Consider the following 22,106-nt stretch of genomic DNA (forward strand, 5'->3'; position numbering starts at 1 on the left):
ATACCTCAATATTGCTTTCATTTTTGCTTTTATGATAAAAAAAAGCATATTTGGGATCATATTTATGTATTTTCCCCAATTTCATGAATTATTCTTCAAAAATATTCAGTTATGTTTTTTATTGAAAAAAACAAGCAAACAAACCACGTATTACATACACAATTAAAAACATGTAAAAATATGTAAGTGTATGAAAAGACTAAAAACAAATTCTTTAAAAGCCTTATATGGATTGAGTTTATTTTTCAAACTTTTTGTTGTCATAATAAAAAGATAAAATTAGAGGAAAACAAAGTGATACATGAACCTATAGACAATTTGAAAATGTAGACCAGTAGATGAAGAAAATTAAAATCACTTGATTTTACCTCCCAAAGAACCCGTGTTATTATTTGGGTAAGATACTTTCCAGTGTTTTTTTTTTTTCTGTTTATCTATTGTTTGTAAAATGTATCCTTGAGATCATACTCTTGGATTTGTAACTTGCGTCTTTTAATAGTGTCCCATTGCATCAAATAGTCTAAGACATGCTTTGGGGACACCTAGGTAGGTTTCTAGGCAGCGTAACACAGTGGTTAAGATCTTAGGCCCTGATGATACCAGGCTGGGTTTGATTCCAAGCTTCTTCATTTATTAGCTGTTGACTTGGGGGAGTTAGTTTTCCTGCCTCAGTGTTCTCATTTGTAGAATGAGAATAGTGATAGTACATAAAAAAGATTGTTGTTAGGAATAAATGAATCAGTACATATATAATACTTCTCTCTGTCTGGCATACAGGAAGTATTCTGTGTATTTTTATAATGCTGCTATGATGGGGCCCTGGACCAGATAAGTCCTGAAATGCAGAGGGGTCAGCTTCTTCAGAACATGAACTTGTTCCATCCCTCTATCTCATATTATCAACAGCCCCTTCCAACATGAAAAAGTTAGAACAGGCATAGCCCAAAAACCCCTAATGTGGGTGAAAGATCAAAGGTGATGGTGGAGTTATACAGAGAAGGGAGGGTTTAACAAATGAATATGATTGCTGAATCGTTATATTTTTATTTCTTTTAGTCTCCAGTGTCTTAGAGCAGCTAAAAGTGAAAACCTAACATTGTAGAATTGTAACCCATACCAAACTCTGAAATCTGTTCTACACCTAATTGTTGTGATGTGATTTGAAATTTATTGCTTTTTTGTATATATGTTATTTTTCACAAGAAAGAAAACCAAACACAATAACAAAAAAAGAATTGTGTTTTATAGGATGTTGGCTTGAATGATTTTAAAATCTTTTTTTGTAATTTAAATATGTAAAGTATGCAGGAAGTGTTTTTATTGAGGAAAAAGAGCACTTTTTACCCTGAAGTAAAATAACTGGTTATTGCAGAATGAGAAACAGAATGTGCAGGATAAAATCGATGGATATAGAAAGTTGTAGATGTCTTGTTGGAAGTGAATTTTATTGGTTATGGTTAAGGTTGGCTAAGATTTATAGTTGTTCTGGTTTGCTAGCTGCTGGAATGCAATATACCAGAAACGGAATGGCTTTTAAAAAGGGGAATTTAATGAGTTGCTAGTTTACAGTTCTAAGTCCGAGAAAATGTCCCAATTAAAACAAGTCTATAGAAATGTCCAATCAAAGGCATCCAGGGAAAGACACCCTGGTTCAAGAAGGCCGATGAAGTTCAGGGTTTCTCTCTCAAGTGAGATGGCACATGGCAAACACAGTCAGGGCTTCTCTCTCAGCTGGAAGGGCACATGGCAAATACAGAGTCATCTGCTAGCTTTCTCTCCTGGCCTCCTATTTCATGAAGCTCCCCGGGAGGCATCTTCCTTCTTCATCTCCAAAGGTCACTGGCTGGTGGACTCTCTGCTTCGCGGTGCGGCAGCATTCTCTGCCCTCTCTGCGTCTCTCATTCGCCAAAATGTTTCCTCTTTTTTAGGACTTCAGAAACTAATCAAGACCCACTCAAATGGGTGGAGACATGCCATCCCCTAATCCAACCATGCTTAACTAAATCTCATCAATCAGGGAGATGATCTCATTACAGTTTCAAACATACAGTATTGAATAGAAATTATTCTACCTTTATGAAATGGGATTTATATTAAAACATGGCTTTTCTTAGGGAGCATGCTTCCTTTCAAACCAGCACATAGTTTTATAAAATTCTTAATAGTTTTCTTATCAGATATATCTTCATGCAAAACAAGAATTTGATTTTCACTCTGTTAAAATGACTTTTCTTGGATTATTTGTTTGCTCTTAGAGAGAAGCTATGAAAGGTTTTTAACCATCTGAGTAATCTGCCTAGATGACACAGATTCTGTTTTATCAGACCAATATATTTATTGATATGTATGTTGACCATCTTCTTCCTTACTGTTTTAGACTGTGCCTCCTCACTTTAAAAAAAAATTGTCTTTTTAAAATCAGGTTAACTCCTCTAGTGTGTAGAGGCCAGGGATGCTGCTAAACATACTACAGTGCATAGAGCAACCAACGAAGACTGTCTGGCGCCAAATGTTAGTAGTATTGAGGTTGAGAAATCTGTCCTAAGGTATATTCTTCTCATATGTGTTCTGGAATTCTGAAATCTCTGTGGTTGGAAGGAACCGTGTGTTATTTAGGGGTTATTACTAATTCATGGACTAAAGGTGGAAATGGCAATCCTCGAGGTACATAGATTCTCAATGCTGGCTAGATGTCCAGCAATGTAAGAGTACTTGATTTGACTGAAGGAGTGGTGTTTCTGGCTTGGGTGTTTTCACTCCATTTGTCTTTCAGGACTTTGACCTAGGGATCGTGCCTATTGTGTTATCCTGCACACATCATTTGCCTTGAGTACTTCCAATATGAAAGTCAGTTCACTGCTGACACAGCATCTCCAAGGCGCTGGGCCTGCTCAAAGCTGAAACTCCATTCCCCCTTAGGTTTTTTGGTTAGGCCGATAGCAAGCAGGAGGAGGAGGAGGAAGTGGTTGGAGACAAATTTGAGTCTGGAGATGACTGCATAAAGAAACACCATAGGGTGATGGTCCCTGTATATCTTTCTGTTATCTCCTACTTTCTTGGATTCAGGCCTAGTTAGGGTTCTGAGTAGGAAGGATACTCTCCCCTATTTTGATCATTGATTTCATGTGACATAGGCCTAGGGAGAACTGGTTCTTGACCTTACTTGCTCAAATACTCTTGACTATAACCTTTCAATGTTTTGATAATAAAATTAAAGATATATATTTGCGTAATTAAAAATAAGGAGGCTTTTTAAAAGGAATGTACGTTACATGCTCATATGCATTCCAGAAAGCAGCTCTTGATTCCAGTATCTCAAATTGGAAGGATTTATCTCCTCTGGATTGTTGTAGAATATTTTCCTCCTGATAGACAATAGGTATTCCCCCCCCCCTTTTTTTTTTACCCCTATCCCATTTTTTCGTTGTTACTGTGTAATATTGCAGATCTCTTTCCCTGAATGCTCCTTGGTTATACCCAGCCTGTTTGTGGGAGGAATTGGAACGTTTCCTTCCCCTCCCTGTTGCCTGCGGGGGAAGGGAGCTGTGATTATCAGCATAGGTGGGATTACCATTTGAGATTGCCAGGCCATCTCCTCATCAGAACGAAATTATGAGAGACAGTTCAATTCTATCAGAGGATGTCCTAACCTAGAATTAGTTTGGGTTGCAAAAACAGAAAACCCAAAGAAAGCAACGTGGCTCAAATATGTTGGTGTTTATTTCTCTCACATGTTAAAGGTGATCAGTGTGGGGCTGGTGGGACAACTTCATAAATTCTTTGGGGACCCAAATCCTTCCTTCTGCCATCATCAACATGTGGCTTCTGTCTGGTGGTCCAGGATGGCTACTCAAGCTCCAGCTGTTATGTCTGTATTGTAACTGGCAGGAAGGACAAAAAAGGGCATACCACATCCCTTCAAAGGTACTTCTGGTCTTACATGAAACGTTTGCTTACTTCCCTGGGCCAGAATCTAGTTAAGGACCAGATCTAGCTGCAAGAGGGGCTGGAAAATGTCATCTTTATTTTGGGCAGCTAAAATTTCTATTACTATGGAAGAAGGGAAGAACAGATATTGGAAGATAATTAGCAGTTTCTACCACAGAGAACTCTGGAAATTTGTGTCTGCTTTGGAGTTGGGGCTGGATCTCATACTGTGAATCACTTTTCTCAGCAACAAGTGCCTTAAGAGCCTTGAACACTTTCACATGGGTCCTACACTGATTGGTACAGGCATGTCCAACAAGGAAATTAGATCAGAAGAGGAAAGTGCTTAATGCTTTAATGAACCTGAGAACCTGACCCTAAAACCCAGCCCTGCTGTTTTTAGTTTGAGCTCTGGTAGAGCCTTTGACTAGTTAAGGAGGGCTAGGAGTTTCTGGGAAGCGCAGAACGGCCGGGATCAGAATGTGAGGTTTCTTAATTACAGTCAGGAAAATAGTCAAGGGACCTGGCTTCTTCTTGGTAGATTCTCAGAACTATCTGTTCTCTAGTAGGGCTGAAACTAGGTTGAAGCAAGCAAGGAGCCTGGGCTGTAACATTTAAGAAGGCACTCTCTCTCAAATTCTTGCAATTGATCCCCTAAGAGTGAGTGCCTCCTTAAATGTTGTACCCTAGGCATCTTACCTGTCTTATCCAAGTTTTAGCCCTGTTCTCTAGCTGCAAATTGTTGTTAATTAACTCATTTTATTTTTATGGAGGAGCATGTGCCTATGGTAAATAAACCAGTTGATAAAAAATATATATACACTGGAAAAAATCTCCTTACCTCTCAGAAATTTAGTCTTCTTCTCTAGAAGCAACCACTATGGCTAGGCACTTGTGTATCTTCCTGCTTAGTCTTTTGGAAGGAGCTCTGCAGGGTCTTCCAGGAGGAGCTGCCTTCATTCATTCATTCATTTAGCATTTATACATTGAATTTCCCACCATGTGCAACATTTACTTATGTTCAGAGAGGGCCAATCCATGGGGGACATCTGTAGCAGGATATAGGGAAATAAAGGGAGCAGAGGTGAGAGGGATACGGGAATTAGCTTCTCTTCCCCGTGTTGCAGCCACATCTTTATCTTAAAAACAACACTAGTGAGCACAGCCAGAAAGTTGTCAGGCAGTCTCTCTCCACGTATATGTTCATCTTATTGCCATCCTCTCCTTTTTATCCCATTCTTTTATATGTTTCCTTTTCTCTGTCTCTCTTTTTGTTCCCTTCTCTATCTCTGTCTCCTTTTCTTTGTCTTCCTGCGTACTTCTGGGTCTTCCTTTTTCTGTCAGTATGCTTCTCATATACTGCATACCCTCTCTCTTCTGCTTCTCTTTGTGGTCCTGCTTCCTTCCTCTGCTTACTTGTGGTTGCTATTATCCTATACTTTGTGCTTGTACGTGGCTTTGACCGATGTGACTCTCAACTCTGTTGCCTACTACTGTTAGAATCAGTCTCTTAGTGCTCTGATTCCATGTTCCTGGAAGAGACAATCTGTAAGGTTCCACTGTCTACCACTGGCTTGATCAGCCATGATAGAGGAAGGGGACAATTAGAAAGAAGGAATTCACTGAATGAAGCTGCATGTGAGAATGATAGAGGGAGGAGGGCTGGGGACATAAATGAAATCAGAAAGAAAGATAGATGTTAAAGATCGAGATGGTATCATCTAGGAATGCCTAGAGTGTATAATAATAATGAAATGTACAATGTACAAATTTTAAAAATGTTTTTGCATGAGGAAGAACAAAGGAATGTCATTATGGCAGGGTGCTGAAAATAGATGATAATTAATACTTTAAAATGTCACCTTATGTGTGAGACTAAAGCAAAAAATGTTTGTTACAAAATTTATGTTTTGACTAGAGCATTTCCTAATATAGCTCATGTAGGTAGTTTGATTGAACGTCATAAGTACTTGGAATCTCAGGTAGGACATGAGATTTTGTTGGTTTGTCCAGAGTGATGCCCCGATGAATCCCAGAGTGATTTGATCAGTGAGTGGAAAAGTATTTGCAAGCCCCCTTCGAGGAATGATGAAAGCAGGGAGAAATTCAACTTCCCCAAATTGAATTCTTGATATCCTCACAAGCTGTGTGGACAACCAAAGCTATAGGCTGAACCCCCAGTCTTGGGGTTTGTTCATATGAAACTTAACCCCGCAAAGGATAGGTCAAGTCTACTTAAAATTTAGGCTTAAGAGTCACCCCCAAGAGAGCCTCTTTTGTTGCTCAGATGTGGCCTCTTTCTCCAGCCAACATGACGAGAAGTCTCACCACCCTCCCCCTCTCTGCGTGGGATATGACTCCCAGGGGTGTGGACCTTCCTGGCAATGTGGGACAGAGATCCTGGAATGAGCTGAGACTCAGCATCAAGGGACTGAGAAAAACCCTAGAATGAGCTGAGAATTAACATCAAGGGATTGAGAGAACCTTCTCGACCAAAGGGGAAAGGGTGAAATGAGACAAAGTGTCAATGCCTGAGAGATTCCAAACAGAGTCGAGAGGTTATCCTGGAGGTTGTTCTTACGCATTAAGTAGATATCACCTTGCTGTTCAAGGTGTAGTGGAGAGGCTGGAGGGAACTGCCCAAAAATGTAGAGCTGTGTTCCAGTAGCCGTGTTTCTTGATGATGATTGAACAATGACATAGCTTTCACAGTGAGACTCTGTGAATGTGAAAACCTTGTGTCTGATGCTCCTTTGATCTACTATATCAACAGAAGAATGGAACATATGGAATAAAAATAAATAGTAGAGGGAACAAATGTTAAAATAAATTTAGTTTGAAATGCTAGTGGTAAATGAAAGCGAGGGGTAAGGGGTATGGTATGTATAATCTTTTTTTTCTCTGTTACCATTTTATTTCTTTTTCTGTTGTCTTTTTATTTCTTTTTCTAAATCGATGCAAATGTTCTAAGAAATGATGAATATGCAACTATGTGATATTAAGAATTACTGATTGTATATGTAGAATGGAATGATATCTTAATGTTTTGTTTGTTAATTTTTTAAATTAATTAAAAAACATATACAGTAAGCTACCATTTTTGCAAAAAAATGAAGTTGGTGTTGGCAAAGGAGAGTAGAGTATTTTTATATATAGCATATTTCCTTGTTAATGGGTAGGCAATCTACAGAAGAAAATAAAAGAAATTGATATCAGTGGTTTAAGGGAGAGTTGGTGGGCAGCCTGAAGGGTAAAGGACACTAGTAGGAAGAAGACCTGCTTTCTCTTTTTTAACTCTTTGCTTTTGAAATTTGAACTATGTAAATGACACACCTATTTTTAAGAATAAGGCATTCTACAAAACAGTGTGCAACTATATGACAAAAAAATTAGGACTTAATTCTTGCCAAATAATAACAGTTATTACGTTGTGGGTGATTTTGTTTCCATGTTTGTAGTTTCCAATTTCTTAATGTGGTTTTATTACTTTTATAATTAAGATAAAATTATAAATTATAAATTTATAAACCAATAAATAAACCAATTAAAAAAAAAAGAAAGAAGTCATAAACCAATAAAAAAAAAAAGAAAGAAGGGATTGGGCAGGAACCTCAAAATATGCTTACTGTATTGCACAGGGGTCTGTGTTACTAGTGGCTATTAGTTTGGTAATCCTTATGTTAGCTGATTTAGGATTAGTCCCACTTGGTGAACTTTGATCAGCAGTGCAGCTCCCTGGGAAGATCTGCCTGCAGCATGTATTCCTGTGGCTTCTTCTCCTCTTCCCACCTCTTATGATTGGCCAGTAAGCACCTGTCTCATTTGCCAGCATATTGAGTGAAGCTCCTGAAGCACTGTAGAAGTTGTCCAGCCATTTATATTTATTTCTGTTTATTTCTGTATTCTGAACATTCCTTTCCATTTGAGTAGAAGAAGGGTACTGGCAGTTAACTGAAAGTCATCACCATTTTGATTCTAGCCAGAATTCATCGGTTCTCCTCTCCCCTTGGCAGTGGAGCTTAAGAAAACAATATATTTTTATTACCTTCTGAGAATTTGTGATTTCCCTGCGGAGGCAGGAACCATAATACCTGATGGAGAGTTCTACATGAGACAGGTGTCCACATAACCATAGAATTCAGGGGAGAAAGAGCTCAGTGAGATGCTGGCTGGTGTATTTGGGGCAGGTTGTACAGAGGAGGTGGGGGCTGAGCGAGACCTTGAAGTAAGTGTTGGTGTTGTCTTTGGTAGGAGGAAGGGGTGGACATTTATGTGTATCTGGTACTGGTAAGGAGAGAGTTTGGCTGAAGGGGAGAGTGTAAAGTGGGTAGAAATAGGTGGAGGTGGACTGGAGGATGGGCCCAAAAGAATAAAACTGTATATAGCACATAAAAATTCTATTTTGGGAAGTTAGATGCAGAGCTTAGAAGTGTCACTGTGTTCCCTTTTGCTGCAGAATACTTGGATTCCATTCTTATGTCTTCCCATGGATCAGAGTAGTCCCAGTTTAGCAGCGGCAAGGTGCTGAGACCCTTACTCAACACAGGGCCCAAATATTGCTGAGATGTGTAAGGAGGTGGACTTAAAGCCAGCAGTGCTGACACAAGCTTGGGGAAAATGCAAGTGAGCTCACTTCCCTATGGACCTTACTAAAAATTGAGATAAGAAGGGGGTGGGAAAAGAATTAGTGGGAATCACATAAAATTGGGCATAGCATTTAGCCTGTATAGGCCAACCTCAGTTTCCGGTTTCCTCATCTATAAAGTAGGAAGAAGATTATCTGATTTGGAGGTTGTGGGAATTAAATGACAATGTATGTGAAAATGTCAGGCATATAGCATGCATTTTTTAAAAACCAAACCAAACACTTAACGTTGTAAAATGTTGTCCCTCCAATTGCTAGGATCTGTTACGTGCATTTATTTATCGATAGGCCTCTCTTGTTCTCACCCTGTAACATGGCCAGGGAAAAGTCTTGTGCTTGTTGTGGTTTGGAACCTTGGGAGTCTGGGTGGGAAGGAGTAGGTAGGTGAGGGCAACCATTTCTAGGTCTGGGGTAAATTTCTAGAATGGTTCTGGGTATCAGAATGCATGAAAATGTGTTAATGCATGCCTTTGTATCTCTTCTGGTCAATAGTGAATAGATGCTCATGGATGTTTTTAGCTGGAGTAGGTGATGAATATCCCCTATTTGCCTCTCCTGGCTCTCTTTGTACTGTGGCCCCTGTGCCTTAGGCAGAAAGGGCAGAAATGATGCTTTCTCTAAAGAGAGTTCAGGCCTCTGTGCCCTCAGGTCAATCATGTTATTGACATTATAATCTCCCCTTGGTTTTCCTTCTAGGTCTGCTGACATTTGTGAACTGTGCCTATGTCAAATGGGGCACATGTGTGCAGGATACATTCACTTACGCCAAGGTCCTAGCGCTCATTGCCGTCATTGTCATGGGCCTTGTTAAACTGTGCCAGGGTAAGAGGGGCCTGTGGTGGGAAGGAGGGTGGATGTCCAGAGGCTCCCCTGATTTCCCTGAGTAGGACAGAATTAGTTTTACTGCTCATCTCTTTATGTACATGCTAGAATGTGTCATTGAGTGAGAGATCTATTCTTGGGCTTCTTGGGCCTGGCTGGCCAACTGGCCATGAGTCAGCCTTCCCTCAGGGCTGCTCTCTCTTTGTGGAGGCTGGGAGCGTTGCAGAAGCCAGCCCAGGGCTCAGGAGCACTTGAAGCTTGGGTCATAAAAATAATAGGTGGGGAAAGAGTAAGTCCTATCCTAGCTCTTGTGTTTGGTCTGTGGCCACCAGGCAGCCAGTAGGAAGACTTGGCCCTCCTCAAGGGTATGTGGGAGGGACTGGTAGAGTGTGGAAATGGGTAGTTATTTTGCATCCTTTGCTTTTCACCTGGATTTATTTTTGTTAAGCATTCCCTCCTAAAGCTAGCTCTCAGCAAAAATATTAAAATATTGTAAAGTTGGCACTGTCTTTCTTTCATGTTGCCTTTAGAAGCTTTTCATTCCTAAGTCAGAGCAGATTGACAGAGGGTAATAAGACTTCCAAGATCTCCTGAACCCTTAGAGAAGCCTTGAGGTATCTTTGCCAAGGATGTTGCAATCATTTAACAACCCAGTTTCCTGTGTCATTAGTTTTCTAAACTTGGCTGTATTTATAATCACCTGGAGAATTGAGAACACATCTTAGACCTGTTCAAAACAAACTCTGGTTGGTTTGAAGTCTAAAAAGCTGTGTTTTTAAAGAAGTGCCCTGGGCCATTTTTAGGCATCTGGTCCAGCACCTTTGAGCACTTGTCCCCAGGGGCTAGTACAGCCAGCCATCTGGATGTTCCTGGAGTCTAAGGAGCATCTTGGGGTCTGCTGAGTAGTTGTGTAATCTTCCCCTCAAGATCTATACCTTAGGGAATCACTACTGTGTGATGATGATACTACTGCAGGGCAGGGTCTCTGTTTTCCTTTTTCTTGGATGTGCAATCCAGTCCTTTTTTGTCACATTAAGAGAGCTATGCTTTCTGCAGGGGGTGACAAGCAGGCTTCCTTAGAAACTTGGGTCTTGTTAAAAAACCTATGTTCCCAGAAGGTCTCTGCCCTGGGCTCTCAGGCCTCCAAGGTGAATGTCAAGTGCCTTGGCTGCCTAGGGAGCAGAGACCCCTGAACTCCAGACTTTGACAGATGGAGGTAGCCCAGGCCTTCCTCAGGCCCAGCGAGAGGTAAGAAGACCCCAGTCCCTATACAGCTTGGAGTTTCCTGCTCTGGGCACCCATAACCACTGCAAGTAGAACAGAGTTCTCTCCATGAGACTGATGAACTCATCTGCAGAAATTGTGAGAGGTAGCTCCAGAGAGGGCTGGTTGTTAGTGAAAAGTGACTACTTTTTGAGAAAGCGCGTTCTTTCTAAAAAGGGAAAATGTCTGTGGCCTGCTGTGATGTGGCCTGTAGGGAATGGAAATTTGTTAGGGCTTTGGAAAAGGTGTTGTCACATCAGAGGCAGCCAGGAATGCCCTTGTTTTTCTGAGGTTGTCTAGTATTACCGAAGGAATATAAACTTCCCTGAGAGGGTGGGTGTAGTAATAAAGTGTAGGGAGCTGGTAATGGTGGTTCTTCTGGTGTTAAATTATGTTTTTGTTTCTTTTTTTTCTCTTTCCCCTACCCTTTTGTTTCTCTCTTCTTTCCTTGTTTCTCTCTGTCTTCTCCCTCTTGTCCTTTGATCCATCTTCCTTTCCTCTTTATTCCCACGCCCCCCCCCCCATACTTCCCCTTCCTCTTTTCCTTATACCCTCCATCTCTTCTCCCCATATCTTCTTCTAACTTCCTCATTCTCTGCGAACCACTCCCCTGCCTTTGCCCTCACAGGACACTCTGAGCACTTTCAGGATGCCTTTGAGGGTTCCTCCTGGGATTTGGGAGACCTCTCTCTTGCCCTCTACTCTGCCCTCTTCTCTTACTCAGGTTGGGACACCCTTAATTTTGTAACAGAAGAAATCAAAAACCCAGAAAGGTAAAGGCGGAATCACACTTTCACTCCCCAACTTGGCTGGAACTCCTGCTGATAGTGGGTACACATGCCCTTTCCACTCCCTCCCCTTCTCCCTCTGTGTCTCATCTCTACTCCTCCCTAATCCCCTTCCTCCAGCTAGGAGGCATTGGTGGCAAAGATGGGAGTGAGTGAAGGTGGGGAAAGCAGCCCTTGGAACTCACCTTTCATGTTCATACTGAAGGATCTCTTGGCTCTTTCCAGAAGGGGAGGTCCTTTGGTACCCAGCTGGGGCTGAGGTGTTAGTACCTTGCATTTTAGCACTGAGGCTGCAGCCTGGGGAGCCAGAAGCTTGTTCTGGCCAGCCAGGTCTCCAGTTTGGTCTCCAGTCCCTAGAGAACACTGATCCTTCTCAGTGGGACCTGTTCATCCCGTTGTAGTGAGGATCAACTTGTGACCATGAGCTGTTGTCACAGAGAAGGATCTCTTTCTCAGTACAAAGAGCCCTGGGGCATTCTGAATGCTTATCCATCCTAGACCACATGGGTAAGAGGAGTCAGCCTCAAAGACAGGGGCTGGTGACCTGTTAAAAGTCACAAAAATTCCAATGAAGAATGGGTAAACTTTGACCCCAAGGAGAGGTTGGTTCTACACAGTCCTTTCTCACTTGTTCTGACAGAAATTTGCCCCTGGCCATTGGGATTTCTATGCCGATTGTGACGCTCATCTACATCCTGACCAATGTGGCCTATTACACAGTGCTGAGCATTTCAGATGTCCTTGGTAGTGATGCTGTGGCTGTGGTGAGTCTCTTGGGATCCCTGTTTGCCTCATCATTTCATGATACTCAGCCCCCTGAATGACCTAGCCTTCTCTGCACCCATTCCAGCTCTGCAGGGTGAGGTGATAGATCTAGGCCAGAGGGGTGGACTGCTCAGCAAAGATTGTATTTGTCCTGAGAGCATAGATTCGGGAGGCCTGTAAGACGCTACTCTGTGTTGAGTGCCCCTTCTGTGCTCTGCCCCCAGACATTTGCTGACCAGACGTTTGGCATGTTCAGCTGGACCATCCCCATTGCTGTTGCCTTGTCCTGCTTTGGAGGCCTCAATGCCTCTATTTTTGCTTCATCAAGGTACAGTGTCTCTGCTTTACTGAGAGCTGACTGCAATATTTAATTCTCTGGGGCTCTAGGTGAGTCCATAAGAGAGTCTCTTCTTCCTTCTCTCTCTCTTAGGCATACAGAATGTGTGTATGTGTGTGTATCTGGTGAGTGCTGCATACTCCATGATGCTGCTGACTACCCTGGGTGGTGTTTCATTTCTCCATTGGTCTAATTCCCAATTGGTAGAGCTTTTTAGGTACAGGGCTGGAAGTCTGGGTTGTCTCTTTGACCCCAGGCTTTCCTGGCCTATCACTCATCAGGAGTTCAGGGAATATATATGTAGGGAACATACTAGAAATCTGACTACCCTTCTTTAATAAGCCCTTGTGTTAGGTATGAAATTTTTGGGGTGTGAGGGTGGTATTCCTGGTGAAATGGCTTGGGGTGCCAGTGGGTGATGGGAAGTTGAGGCAACTGTTGGATGGTGGTGAGGTATCTGTCGTTCAGAGAAGTGGGAGTGTTCTTGAGTGATGGTGAGTTGCGTAGCTGAGGTGAATAGGGGTGTCAGTGGGTGATAGTGGGGTGTGGCGCATCATGGGTGATGGTGAGATGTACATGGTTGAGGAAGGTGGAGACATCTGTGGATAAAGTGGGGGCTGGGTATGCGTAGAGGACATGGTTGTTCCTCATGCTCCTACTTATTTCTGGGGCTCTGAGCATAGTTTGAATGAGGAATGTGGCTGCATGGCTGAGTAAAAAGATCCTGCTGACATATTCTTGTCCTTCCAGGTTGTTCTTCGTGGGCTCCCGTGAAGGCCACCTCCCAGATCTTTTGTCCATGATCCACATTGAGCGTTTTACACCCATCCCTGCTTTACTATTCAATGTAAGCTCTGCTAGAGGGAGTGTGGGGATTGAACGTGTCTATATAGTGCTCCTTCTGCTGGCTAACGAGAAGGCTTTGGGCAGGAGCTATACCAGCTTCTTGAGATATTTCCTGGGACTTAATGTCTCTTCCTTTTTCTTAAGTTTTTTTTTTTTTAAACTATAATAGTTAAAACATATTCATATAGAGAAGACAAACTGCAAAATAATATTAAGATTAATTTGTAAGATTTATCTATTATTTATTTTATGTTGGCAGCTTCTTTTCCATCTCTTTCTCCTTTTCCTTCTTCCTTTTCCTCCTAGCTCCTTTTAAAAAAATTATGTTTAGGAAAACTAGGACCAATTTTATACCAACTACCCCAGGGACCTCCATTCATATCACAGACATCAGAGATTTATATATATATCATGACAATTTTATTATGACAGTTTTCTGGTAGATGGCAGTAAAGTGTCTTATTCCAACAAAAATCAGTAAATTATGAAAGTATTCTGACAGATGGAAAGGGTCTTGAAGAAATGCCGTTTTCTAACTTTCACAAAGGTATTAATGGTCTGACAGGAATCTTGAGAGAACCCTTAGTCCAAGATTTGAAAAACAGTTCATTTTTCTTGTCTTCTAGGTCTTTATGGTTTCCTTGCATATGTTTAAATATAAATTAATTAGGAATTCATATTTTGATGCATGTTGTGAGGTGGGGATCAACTTAATTTTTTTCTCAAATGGTTGGCCACTTATACTAATATCATTTATTTAATAATCCATTTTTTTCCTGTTTTTACATTTCATCAGATAAAAATAATAGCTAATTTTTAAGGTGTTTAATATGTGCCATGTTTTAGTTTGTTAATGTTGTTGGAAATGCAATATACCGGAAATAAGTTGGCTTTTTTTTTTTTAATTAAAAAATAATTACAGAAAGAAACACAAACATTCCCAATATGTGATCATTCCATTCTACATATATAATCAGTAATTCACAGTATCCTCACATAGCTGCAGATTCATCATCCTGATCATTTCTTAAAACATTTGCATCAATTCAGAAAAAGAAACAAAAAGACAACAGAAAAAAAAAAACATACACACCATACCCCTTACTCCTCCCTTTCATTGATCACTCGCATTTCAAACTAAATTTATTTTAACATTTGTTCCCCCTATTATTTATTTTTATTCCACATGTTCTACTCATGTTTTGACAAGGTAGATAAAAGGAGCATCAGACACAAAGTTTTCACAATCACACAGTCACACTGTGAAAGCTACACCATTATATGATCATCATCAAGAAACATGGCTAGTGGAACACAGCTCTACATTTTCAGGCAGTTCCCTCCAGCCTCTCCATTTCCTCTTAGATAACATGGTGATATCTACTTAATGCATAAAAATAACCTCCAGGATAACCTCTTGACTCTGTTTGGAATCTCTCAGCCATTGACACTTTGTCTCATTTTACTCTTCCTCCTTTTGGTTGAGAGGATTTTCGCAATCCCTTGATGCTGGGTCTCAGCTCATTCTAGGGTTTTTCTCAGTCGCTTGAGGTTGAGTCCAAGTTCATTCTCAATAAGTTGGCTTTTATAAAGGAAATTTATTAAGTTCCAAATTTACAGTTCTAAGGCCACAAAAATGTCCAAACTAAGGCATCCAGGAAAGATACCTTGATTCATGAAAGGCCTGATGATGTTCAGGGTTTCTCTGTCAACTGGGAAGGCACATGGAGACTTTTGCTAACTTTCTCTCCCAGCTTCACAATTCAAATAGCCTCTCCTGGGTCATTATCTTTCTACATCTCCAGACAGAGAGATACAGATGTCTCTGTGTCAGCCCCGAAGCTTTTTCTAAAATGGTTCCTTCTTAAAGGACTCCAGTAAGCAACCCACCTTGAATGGTTGGAGACACATCTCCAAGGAAACCACCTAATCAAAAGGTCCCATCCACAACTGGGTGAGTCACATCTCCATGGAAACAACTTAATCAAAAAGATCCCACCCAACAATATTGAGTCAGTATTCATTTCTGGGGTACATAACAGTTTCAAACTGGCACATGCCAGGTACAATTTTATGTATCATTTTAAGTGTACATCATCTTAATTAATTCTCATCATCAGTACCAAGTTTCAGTTTTTAAAAAATATTTTTATTTAAGAAAAAAAATAGTACACTAAGAATCACCAAAAATGGATATCTTTTTTTTTTTAAGTTTTAAATTTTATTTAAACATAACAACATACAAACATGAACATTCTTACCATATGATCATTCCATTCTTGGTATATAATCAGTAAGCCACAATATCATCACATTGTGGCATATTCATCACCATGATCATTTCTTAGAACATTTGCATCAATTCAGAAAAAGAAATAAAAAGAAAAAAGAAAAAAACTCATACATACCATACTGCTTATCCCTCCCTCTCATTGATTGCTAGTATTTCCATCTACCCAATATATTTTAGTCTGTTTCCCCTATTTTTTTTCCATACCCCTTATCACTCCCTTTCATTGATCACTAGCATTTCAATCTACTAAATTTATTTTAACATTTGTTCCCCCTATTATTTATTTATTTTTAATCCCTATGTTTTACTCATCTGTCCATACTGTAGATAAAAGGAGCATCAGACAAGGTTTTCACAATCACACAGTCACATTGCGAAAGCTCTATCATTATATAATCATCTTCAAGAAACATGGCTACTGGAACACAGCTCTACATTTTCAGGCACTTCCCTCCAGCCTCTCCAATATACCTTAACTAAAAAGGTGATATCTATATAACGCGTAAGAACAACCTCGAGGATAACTTCTCGACTCTGTTTGAAATCTTTCAGCCATTGACACTTTATTTTGTCTCATTTCTCTCTTCCCCCTTTTGGTCTAGAAGCTTTTCTCAATCCCTTGATACTGAGTCGCAGCTCATTCTAGGATTTCTGTCCCACTTTGCCAAGAAGGTTTACACCCCTAGGAGTCACGTCCCATGTAGAGATGGGGTGGGCAGTGAGTTTGCTTGTCGTGTTGGCTGAGAGAGAGAGAGAGGCCACATCTGAGCAACAAAAGAAGTTCTCTGGGGGTGACTCGTAGGCCTGATTTTAAGTAGGCTTAGCAGGAATACGTTTCATAAGAACAAACCCCAAGATTGAGGGCTCGGGCCTATTACTTTGGTTGTCCCCACTGCTTGTGAGAATATCAGGAATTCTCCACGTGGGGAAGTTGAATTTTCTCCCTTTCTCGTCATTCCCCTAAGGGGACTTTGCAAATACTTTTTTATTCACTGTTCAAATACTCTGGGATTTATCAGGGCATCACTGGACAGACCTACAAAATCTCATGCCCTACTCAAGGTTCTGTGTACTTATGATGTTCAATTAAACTGTCCACACAAGTTATATTAGGAAATGCACTAGTCAAATTATAAATTTTGTACCAAATAAACATTTTTTGCTTTAGTCTTACACATAAGTTAAAGTTTTAAAATATGAATTACCATCTATTTTCAAAACCCTGCAATATTGACATTCCTTTGTTCTTCTTCATGCAAAAACATTTTTTAATTTGTACATTTAGTCATTATCATTGTACACTCTAGGCATTCCTAGATTATACCATCTCAGTCTTTATCATCTATCTTTCCTTCTGATTTTTCATTTGTGCCCCCAGTCCTCCTCCCTCTATCATTCTCACATTCAGCTTCAAAAATGGATATCTTAGTTAGCTTAACCATAATCATTTAAATGGGTATTCAAATAATCACTGTAAAACCTGTGTTTCCACAATAAGTTTCATAAGCCAATTTAAAATTAAGATGACAAGGAAAAAATGTACAAATTCAGATGGCAAAGTTCTTAAATTCTAAATGCTAAACACTAACAAATACCATCTGATCAGCTGTCAAAACTGTGAATGTTGTCAAAATATCAAGTAGAAAGTTATTATAAATGTCTATATTGCTATAGTAATGACCTGTTACTAAACATTTTCCTGATTTCAGGAAAATAGGAAGATACAACTGTTTTTACAATTAACATATGAAAATCGTAACCACCTAAAATGGATATCTTAATTAGCTTATCCATAGGCATATTTAAATAAAATATCTAAGTAATCATTGGAAAGCCTGTTTGTACAATGTTTCTTAAACCAATTTAAAATTAAACTGTGGTGGCTTATCAGGCAGAGTTCTCACCTGCCATGCTGGAGACTTGGCTTTGATTCCTGGTGCCTGCCCGTGAAAAAAAAAAAAGAAAAATTAAAGCAAGGAAGGAAAAAAATCTATAGATACAGGTATCAGAGTTTCTTAGATTCTGAATATTAAATGCTATCTTAAATACTATTTGATCAACTATCAAAACTGTGTACATTCTTAGAATATCAAGTAGGAAGTTATTACAAAATCAACTTTGCTGTAGTAGTGACCTATATTACTAAGCATTTTCAAAGTTTTTATTTCAGGAATTTATTTTATCTATTATTACTATAGCTGCCTATAGTTTTTTTGTTTGTTTTACCATTTTTTTGTTGTAAAATATAACATATATCTACAAAGAAAAGAAAGAAAGAAGCAATAATTTTCAAAGCACGCTTCAACAAGCAGTTACAGAACAGGCCCCAGAGCTTGTCATGCGCTACTGTTCCCTCATCTCAGATTTTTCCTTCTGGCTCTTCCAAAATACTGGAGGATTTACCAGAGTCATGATAACAGAATCATACAGTATCAGTCCTTTTGTGTCTGACTTGTTTCACTCAGCATTACGTCCTTAAGGTTTGTCCACATTGTCATAAGTTTCAGGACATCATATTGTCTAAAGGCTACATAATATTCCATCACACACACACATATATATACACACCTCCTTTTGTTTATGCACTTCTCTGTTGATAGGCACTTGGATTGTTTCCATCTTTTGGCAGTCGTGAATTGTGCCACTATCAACATCGGTGTACAAATGTTGGTTCGTGTCACTGCTTTCAGCTTTTCTGGGTATATACCGAGTATTGGTATTGCCGGGTCATAAGGCAATTCAATATTTAGGTTTTCTGAGGAATCACCAAACTGTCTTCCTCAGCCACTGAACCATTATACATTCCCAACACCAGTGAATAAGTGTTCCAATTTCTCCACATCCTCTTCAACACTTATAGTTTCCTGTTTGTTTAATAGCAGCCATTCTTATAGGTGTAAGGTGATATCTCGTTGTTGTCTTAATTTGCATTTCCCTTATAGCCATTGAAGATGAGTAGCTCTTCATGTGCTTTTTAGCCATCTGTATTTGCTCTTCAAAAAAGTGCCTATTCATTTCCTCTTCCCTATTTCATAATTGGGTTTTTTGTTCTTTTGTTGTAAAATCCAGCATTCTTTCCTGATAAAAACACTTCAAAAGTTAGGAATTGAAGGAAACTTTCTTAGTATCATAAAGGGCATATATGAAAAATACATATCCAGCATCATACTTAATGGTGAGAAATTGAAAGCATTCCTCTTAAAATTGGGAATGAGACAAGGATGCCCATTGTCACCACTGTTATTCAACATCATATTATAAGTACTAGCTGGAGTGATTAGAGGAGAAAGAAAAGGCATCCAGATATGAAAGGAAGAAGTAAAGCTTTCATTATTTGCAGATGACGTGATCCTATACCTAGAAAACCTTGAGAAATCCACAGCAAAGCTACTTAAACTAATAAACAAATTCAGCAAAGTAGTGGAATACATGATTAATGTACAAAAATCAGTAATGTCTCTATACATGGCAATGACCTACCTGAGGTAGCAACTATTGAAAAAATTCCATTCAAAATAGTGACCAGAAGAATCAGGTGTCTAGGAGTAAGACTAACCAGGGATGTCAATGACTTATACAAAGAAAATTATAAAAAATTGCTAAAAGAAATAAAAAATAAATAGATGGACAGACATTCCATGCTCGTGGATAGGAAGGTTGAATATCTTCAAGATGTTAGTTCTACCCAAACTGATCAACAGATTCAATGCAATACCAATCAAAATCCCAACAACCTATTTTGAAGACTTGAAAAAGCTGGTTATCAATTTTTTTATGGAAGGGAAAGAGATTCTGAATAGCTAAAGGTATCCTAAAAAGAAGAGTGAAGTGTGGTGTCCTGACCCGCAGGACAGTCAACGGGGTCTGCCACCTGCTGAGGGAAGAATGGCTATGGGACAGAGAGACGCAAGAAGGACAGCAAGACAGGATTCTGATCAAGCTGCAAATTTTATTAACCAAGCCAGGTGTATATATACCGGCTTGGGGAGGGAGTAGGGTATGTAGGGCATTATGATAGGAGGGAGTTCGCGCCGGCGGGGAGGACTGGTTAGATAATTGGTGGGGAATTCGCGCTGGCGGGAAGGTCCCGGTGGGAACCTATTTCCGTGAAGAACCTTGTTGTACTATATAGATGCCATTGCATTAGCCGGGGTGGCCATGTTGGCTCAATCGCTATCTTAGGTTAGCCTCTGGTCCCCAACAGTGTGGGGCTATCATTTCTTGACTTTAAAGCTTTCTATAAAGCCACAGTGGTCACAACAGCATGGTACTGGCACAAAGATAGGATTTTTAAACAGTGGAATAGAATCGAGAGTGCAGGATTGACCACAAAATTTATGGACATTTGATCCTTGATAAGGTCCCCAAATTCACTGAACTGGGACAGAATAGTTTTTTCAATAAATGGGCATGGGAGAACTGGATTTCAATAGCCAAAAGAACGAAAGAGGACCCCTACCTTAAACCCTATACAAAAAATAATTCAAAATGGATTAAAGACCTAAATGTAAAAGCCAGTACCATAAAACTTCTGGAAGAAAATGTAGGGAAACTATTTCAAGATCTAGTAATAAGAAGTAGCTTCTTAAATTTTATACCTAAAGCATAAGCTGTGAAAGAAAAATAGACAAATGGGAGCTCCTTAAGATCAAGAGCTTCTTTGCCTCAAAGAACTTTGTTAAAAAGGTGAAGAGGCAGCCAACTTAATGGGAGAAAATATTTGGAAACTACATATTGGATAAAGGCTTGATATCCGTGTATACCAAGTTTCATTTTTTAGCTTTATATTGAATATCTGACAACTAAAGAGTGACTGAGGTACTTCTTTAGACTTTTTCCCCCTGGAATTTTCCTGGCAACTCACATGTTTATTTATCTTTTTAAAAAAAATTTATTTATTAATTTAAAAAAATTAACAAAAACATTAACTTATGATCATTTTGTTCTACATATATAATCAGTAATTCACAATATTATCACATAGTTGCATATTCATCATTTCTTAGAATATTTGCATCAATTCAGAAAAAGAAATAAAACGAAAACAGAAAAAAAAAAGATTATACATACCATACCCCTTACCCCTCGCTTTCATTGATCATTAGCATTTCAAACTAAATTTATTTTAACATTTGTTCCCCCTGTTATTTGTTTTTATTCCATATGTTCTACTCATCTGTAGATAAAAGGAGCATCAGACACAAGGTTTTCATAATCACACAGTCATATTGTGAAAGCTATATCATTATTCAGTCATCATCAAGAAACATGGCTACTGGAACACAGCTCAACATTTTCAGGCAGTTCCCTCCAGCCTCTCCAATGTTTATTTATCTTGATGAACTTTGGTATCATCTTGTCAAAATTACAGAAAAATTCAATGTTTTGATTGGGATAGCACTGAATTTATAAACTAGAGAGATCTGACATTTTATCTTTAAATTGGTTACCTTCCACTCCACTTTTTTCCACTCTGCTATTCAGGTTCTTCCCTTCTCTCTCTGGAACGGTCATTTTTTGTTTTAAATAATTTGTTGATGATCTGAAGTGAAAGGATAGATACGAAGAGTTCTACATTTTCGAAGTTTAGCAAATGTGAAATTGTCCCTGCTCTCTAATATATGACCCCATGTCCTCGAATCCTTTTGATCCAGAGGGCAAATTCTGTCACACCTCTCTTCTCAGGGAGTGTGGATCTAGTTTGCTAATCTGCGTTTTTATCATCCCAGGACAATGAGATGGTCTCCTGGAGGCATTTTCTTTCATTTGCGTGCCAGGTGGTTAGAACCCACCTCTCAAGGCTTCCCTAAGGCATAGTGTGATGCAAGAAGAGGTTGATAACACTGCAGTAAAGAGGGCCTTGCTGTTTGCCATCAGAAGGAAAAAGGGGTCTAGCTTGTTAATGAAATGCTTGTGACAAGAAGGGAGTTGTTGATTATAGCAAAGGCCCGCAACAGAACAAGGAAAGATGTGCCAACTTGGAGGTTAATGTGGAGAATGGGGCCTCTGTTGTTAAAGAGTCACTGAAAAGAACTGGAGGTAATTCTGTGAAGCTAATCAGCAGTCAGCACATCCATTGCTGACTGCTGGATGGTGGAGTCTTCTGGGGTGAGCTGGTGGTTAGGATGCCCACTCTCCATCCCCTACCCTCTGCCTACTCCTAGTGCACCATGACCCTCATCTACCTCATCGTGGAGGATGTTTTCCTGCTCATCAACTACTTCAGTTTCAGCTATTGGTTCTTTGTGGGCCTGTCTGTTGCTGGACAGCTCTACCTTCGCTGGAAGGAGCCTGAGCGTCCTCGGCCTCTCAAGGTCAGTGGCTCTGACAAACTAGGAGGGGTGGGCTATTTCCCTAGGCGCCTTCGTTCCCATACCCCATTACCCTTTATTAGCTACCTAATAATCTCAACCCCTCCAT

General features: G+C 39.7%; 1 protein-coding gene across 1 annotated transcript in view; it reads left to right on the top strand.

The window, feature by feature from the left end:
* SLC7A6 (solute carrier family 7 member 6) overlaps positions 1-22,106 on the top strand; it is a 49,457-nt gene that overhangs the window by 19,320 nt on the left and 8,031 nt on the right. The window contains exons 3-8 of the mRNA XM_077132824.1: positions 9,269-9,394; positions 11,286-11,430; positions 12,086-12,209; positions 12,435-12,538; positions 13,298-13,394; positions 21,851-22,000. Of these exons, the coding sequence (XP_076988939.1) occupies positions 9,269-9,394; positions 11,286-11,430; positions 12,086-12,209; positions 12,435-12,538; positions 13,298-13,394; positions 21,851-22,000 (746 nt within the window). The remainder of the gene's footprint in view (positions 1-9,268; positions 9,395-11,285; positions 11,431-12,085; positions 12,210-12,434; positions 12,539-13,297; positions 13,395-21,850; positions 22,001-22,106) is intronic.

Source organism: Tamandua tetradactyla, chromosome 16 (genome assembly GCF_023851605.1).
Source record: "Tamandua tetradactyla isolate mTamTet1 chromosome 16, mTamTet1.pri, whole genome shotgun sequence".
Taxonomy (NCBI): Eukaryota; Metazoa; Chordata; class Mammalia; order Pilosa; family Myrmecophagidae; genus Tamandua; species Tamandua tetradactyla.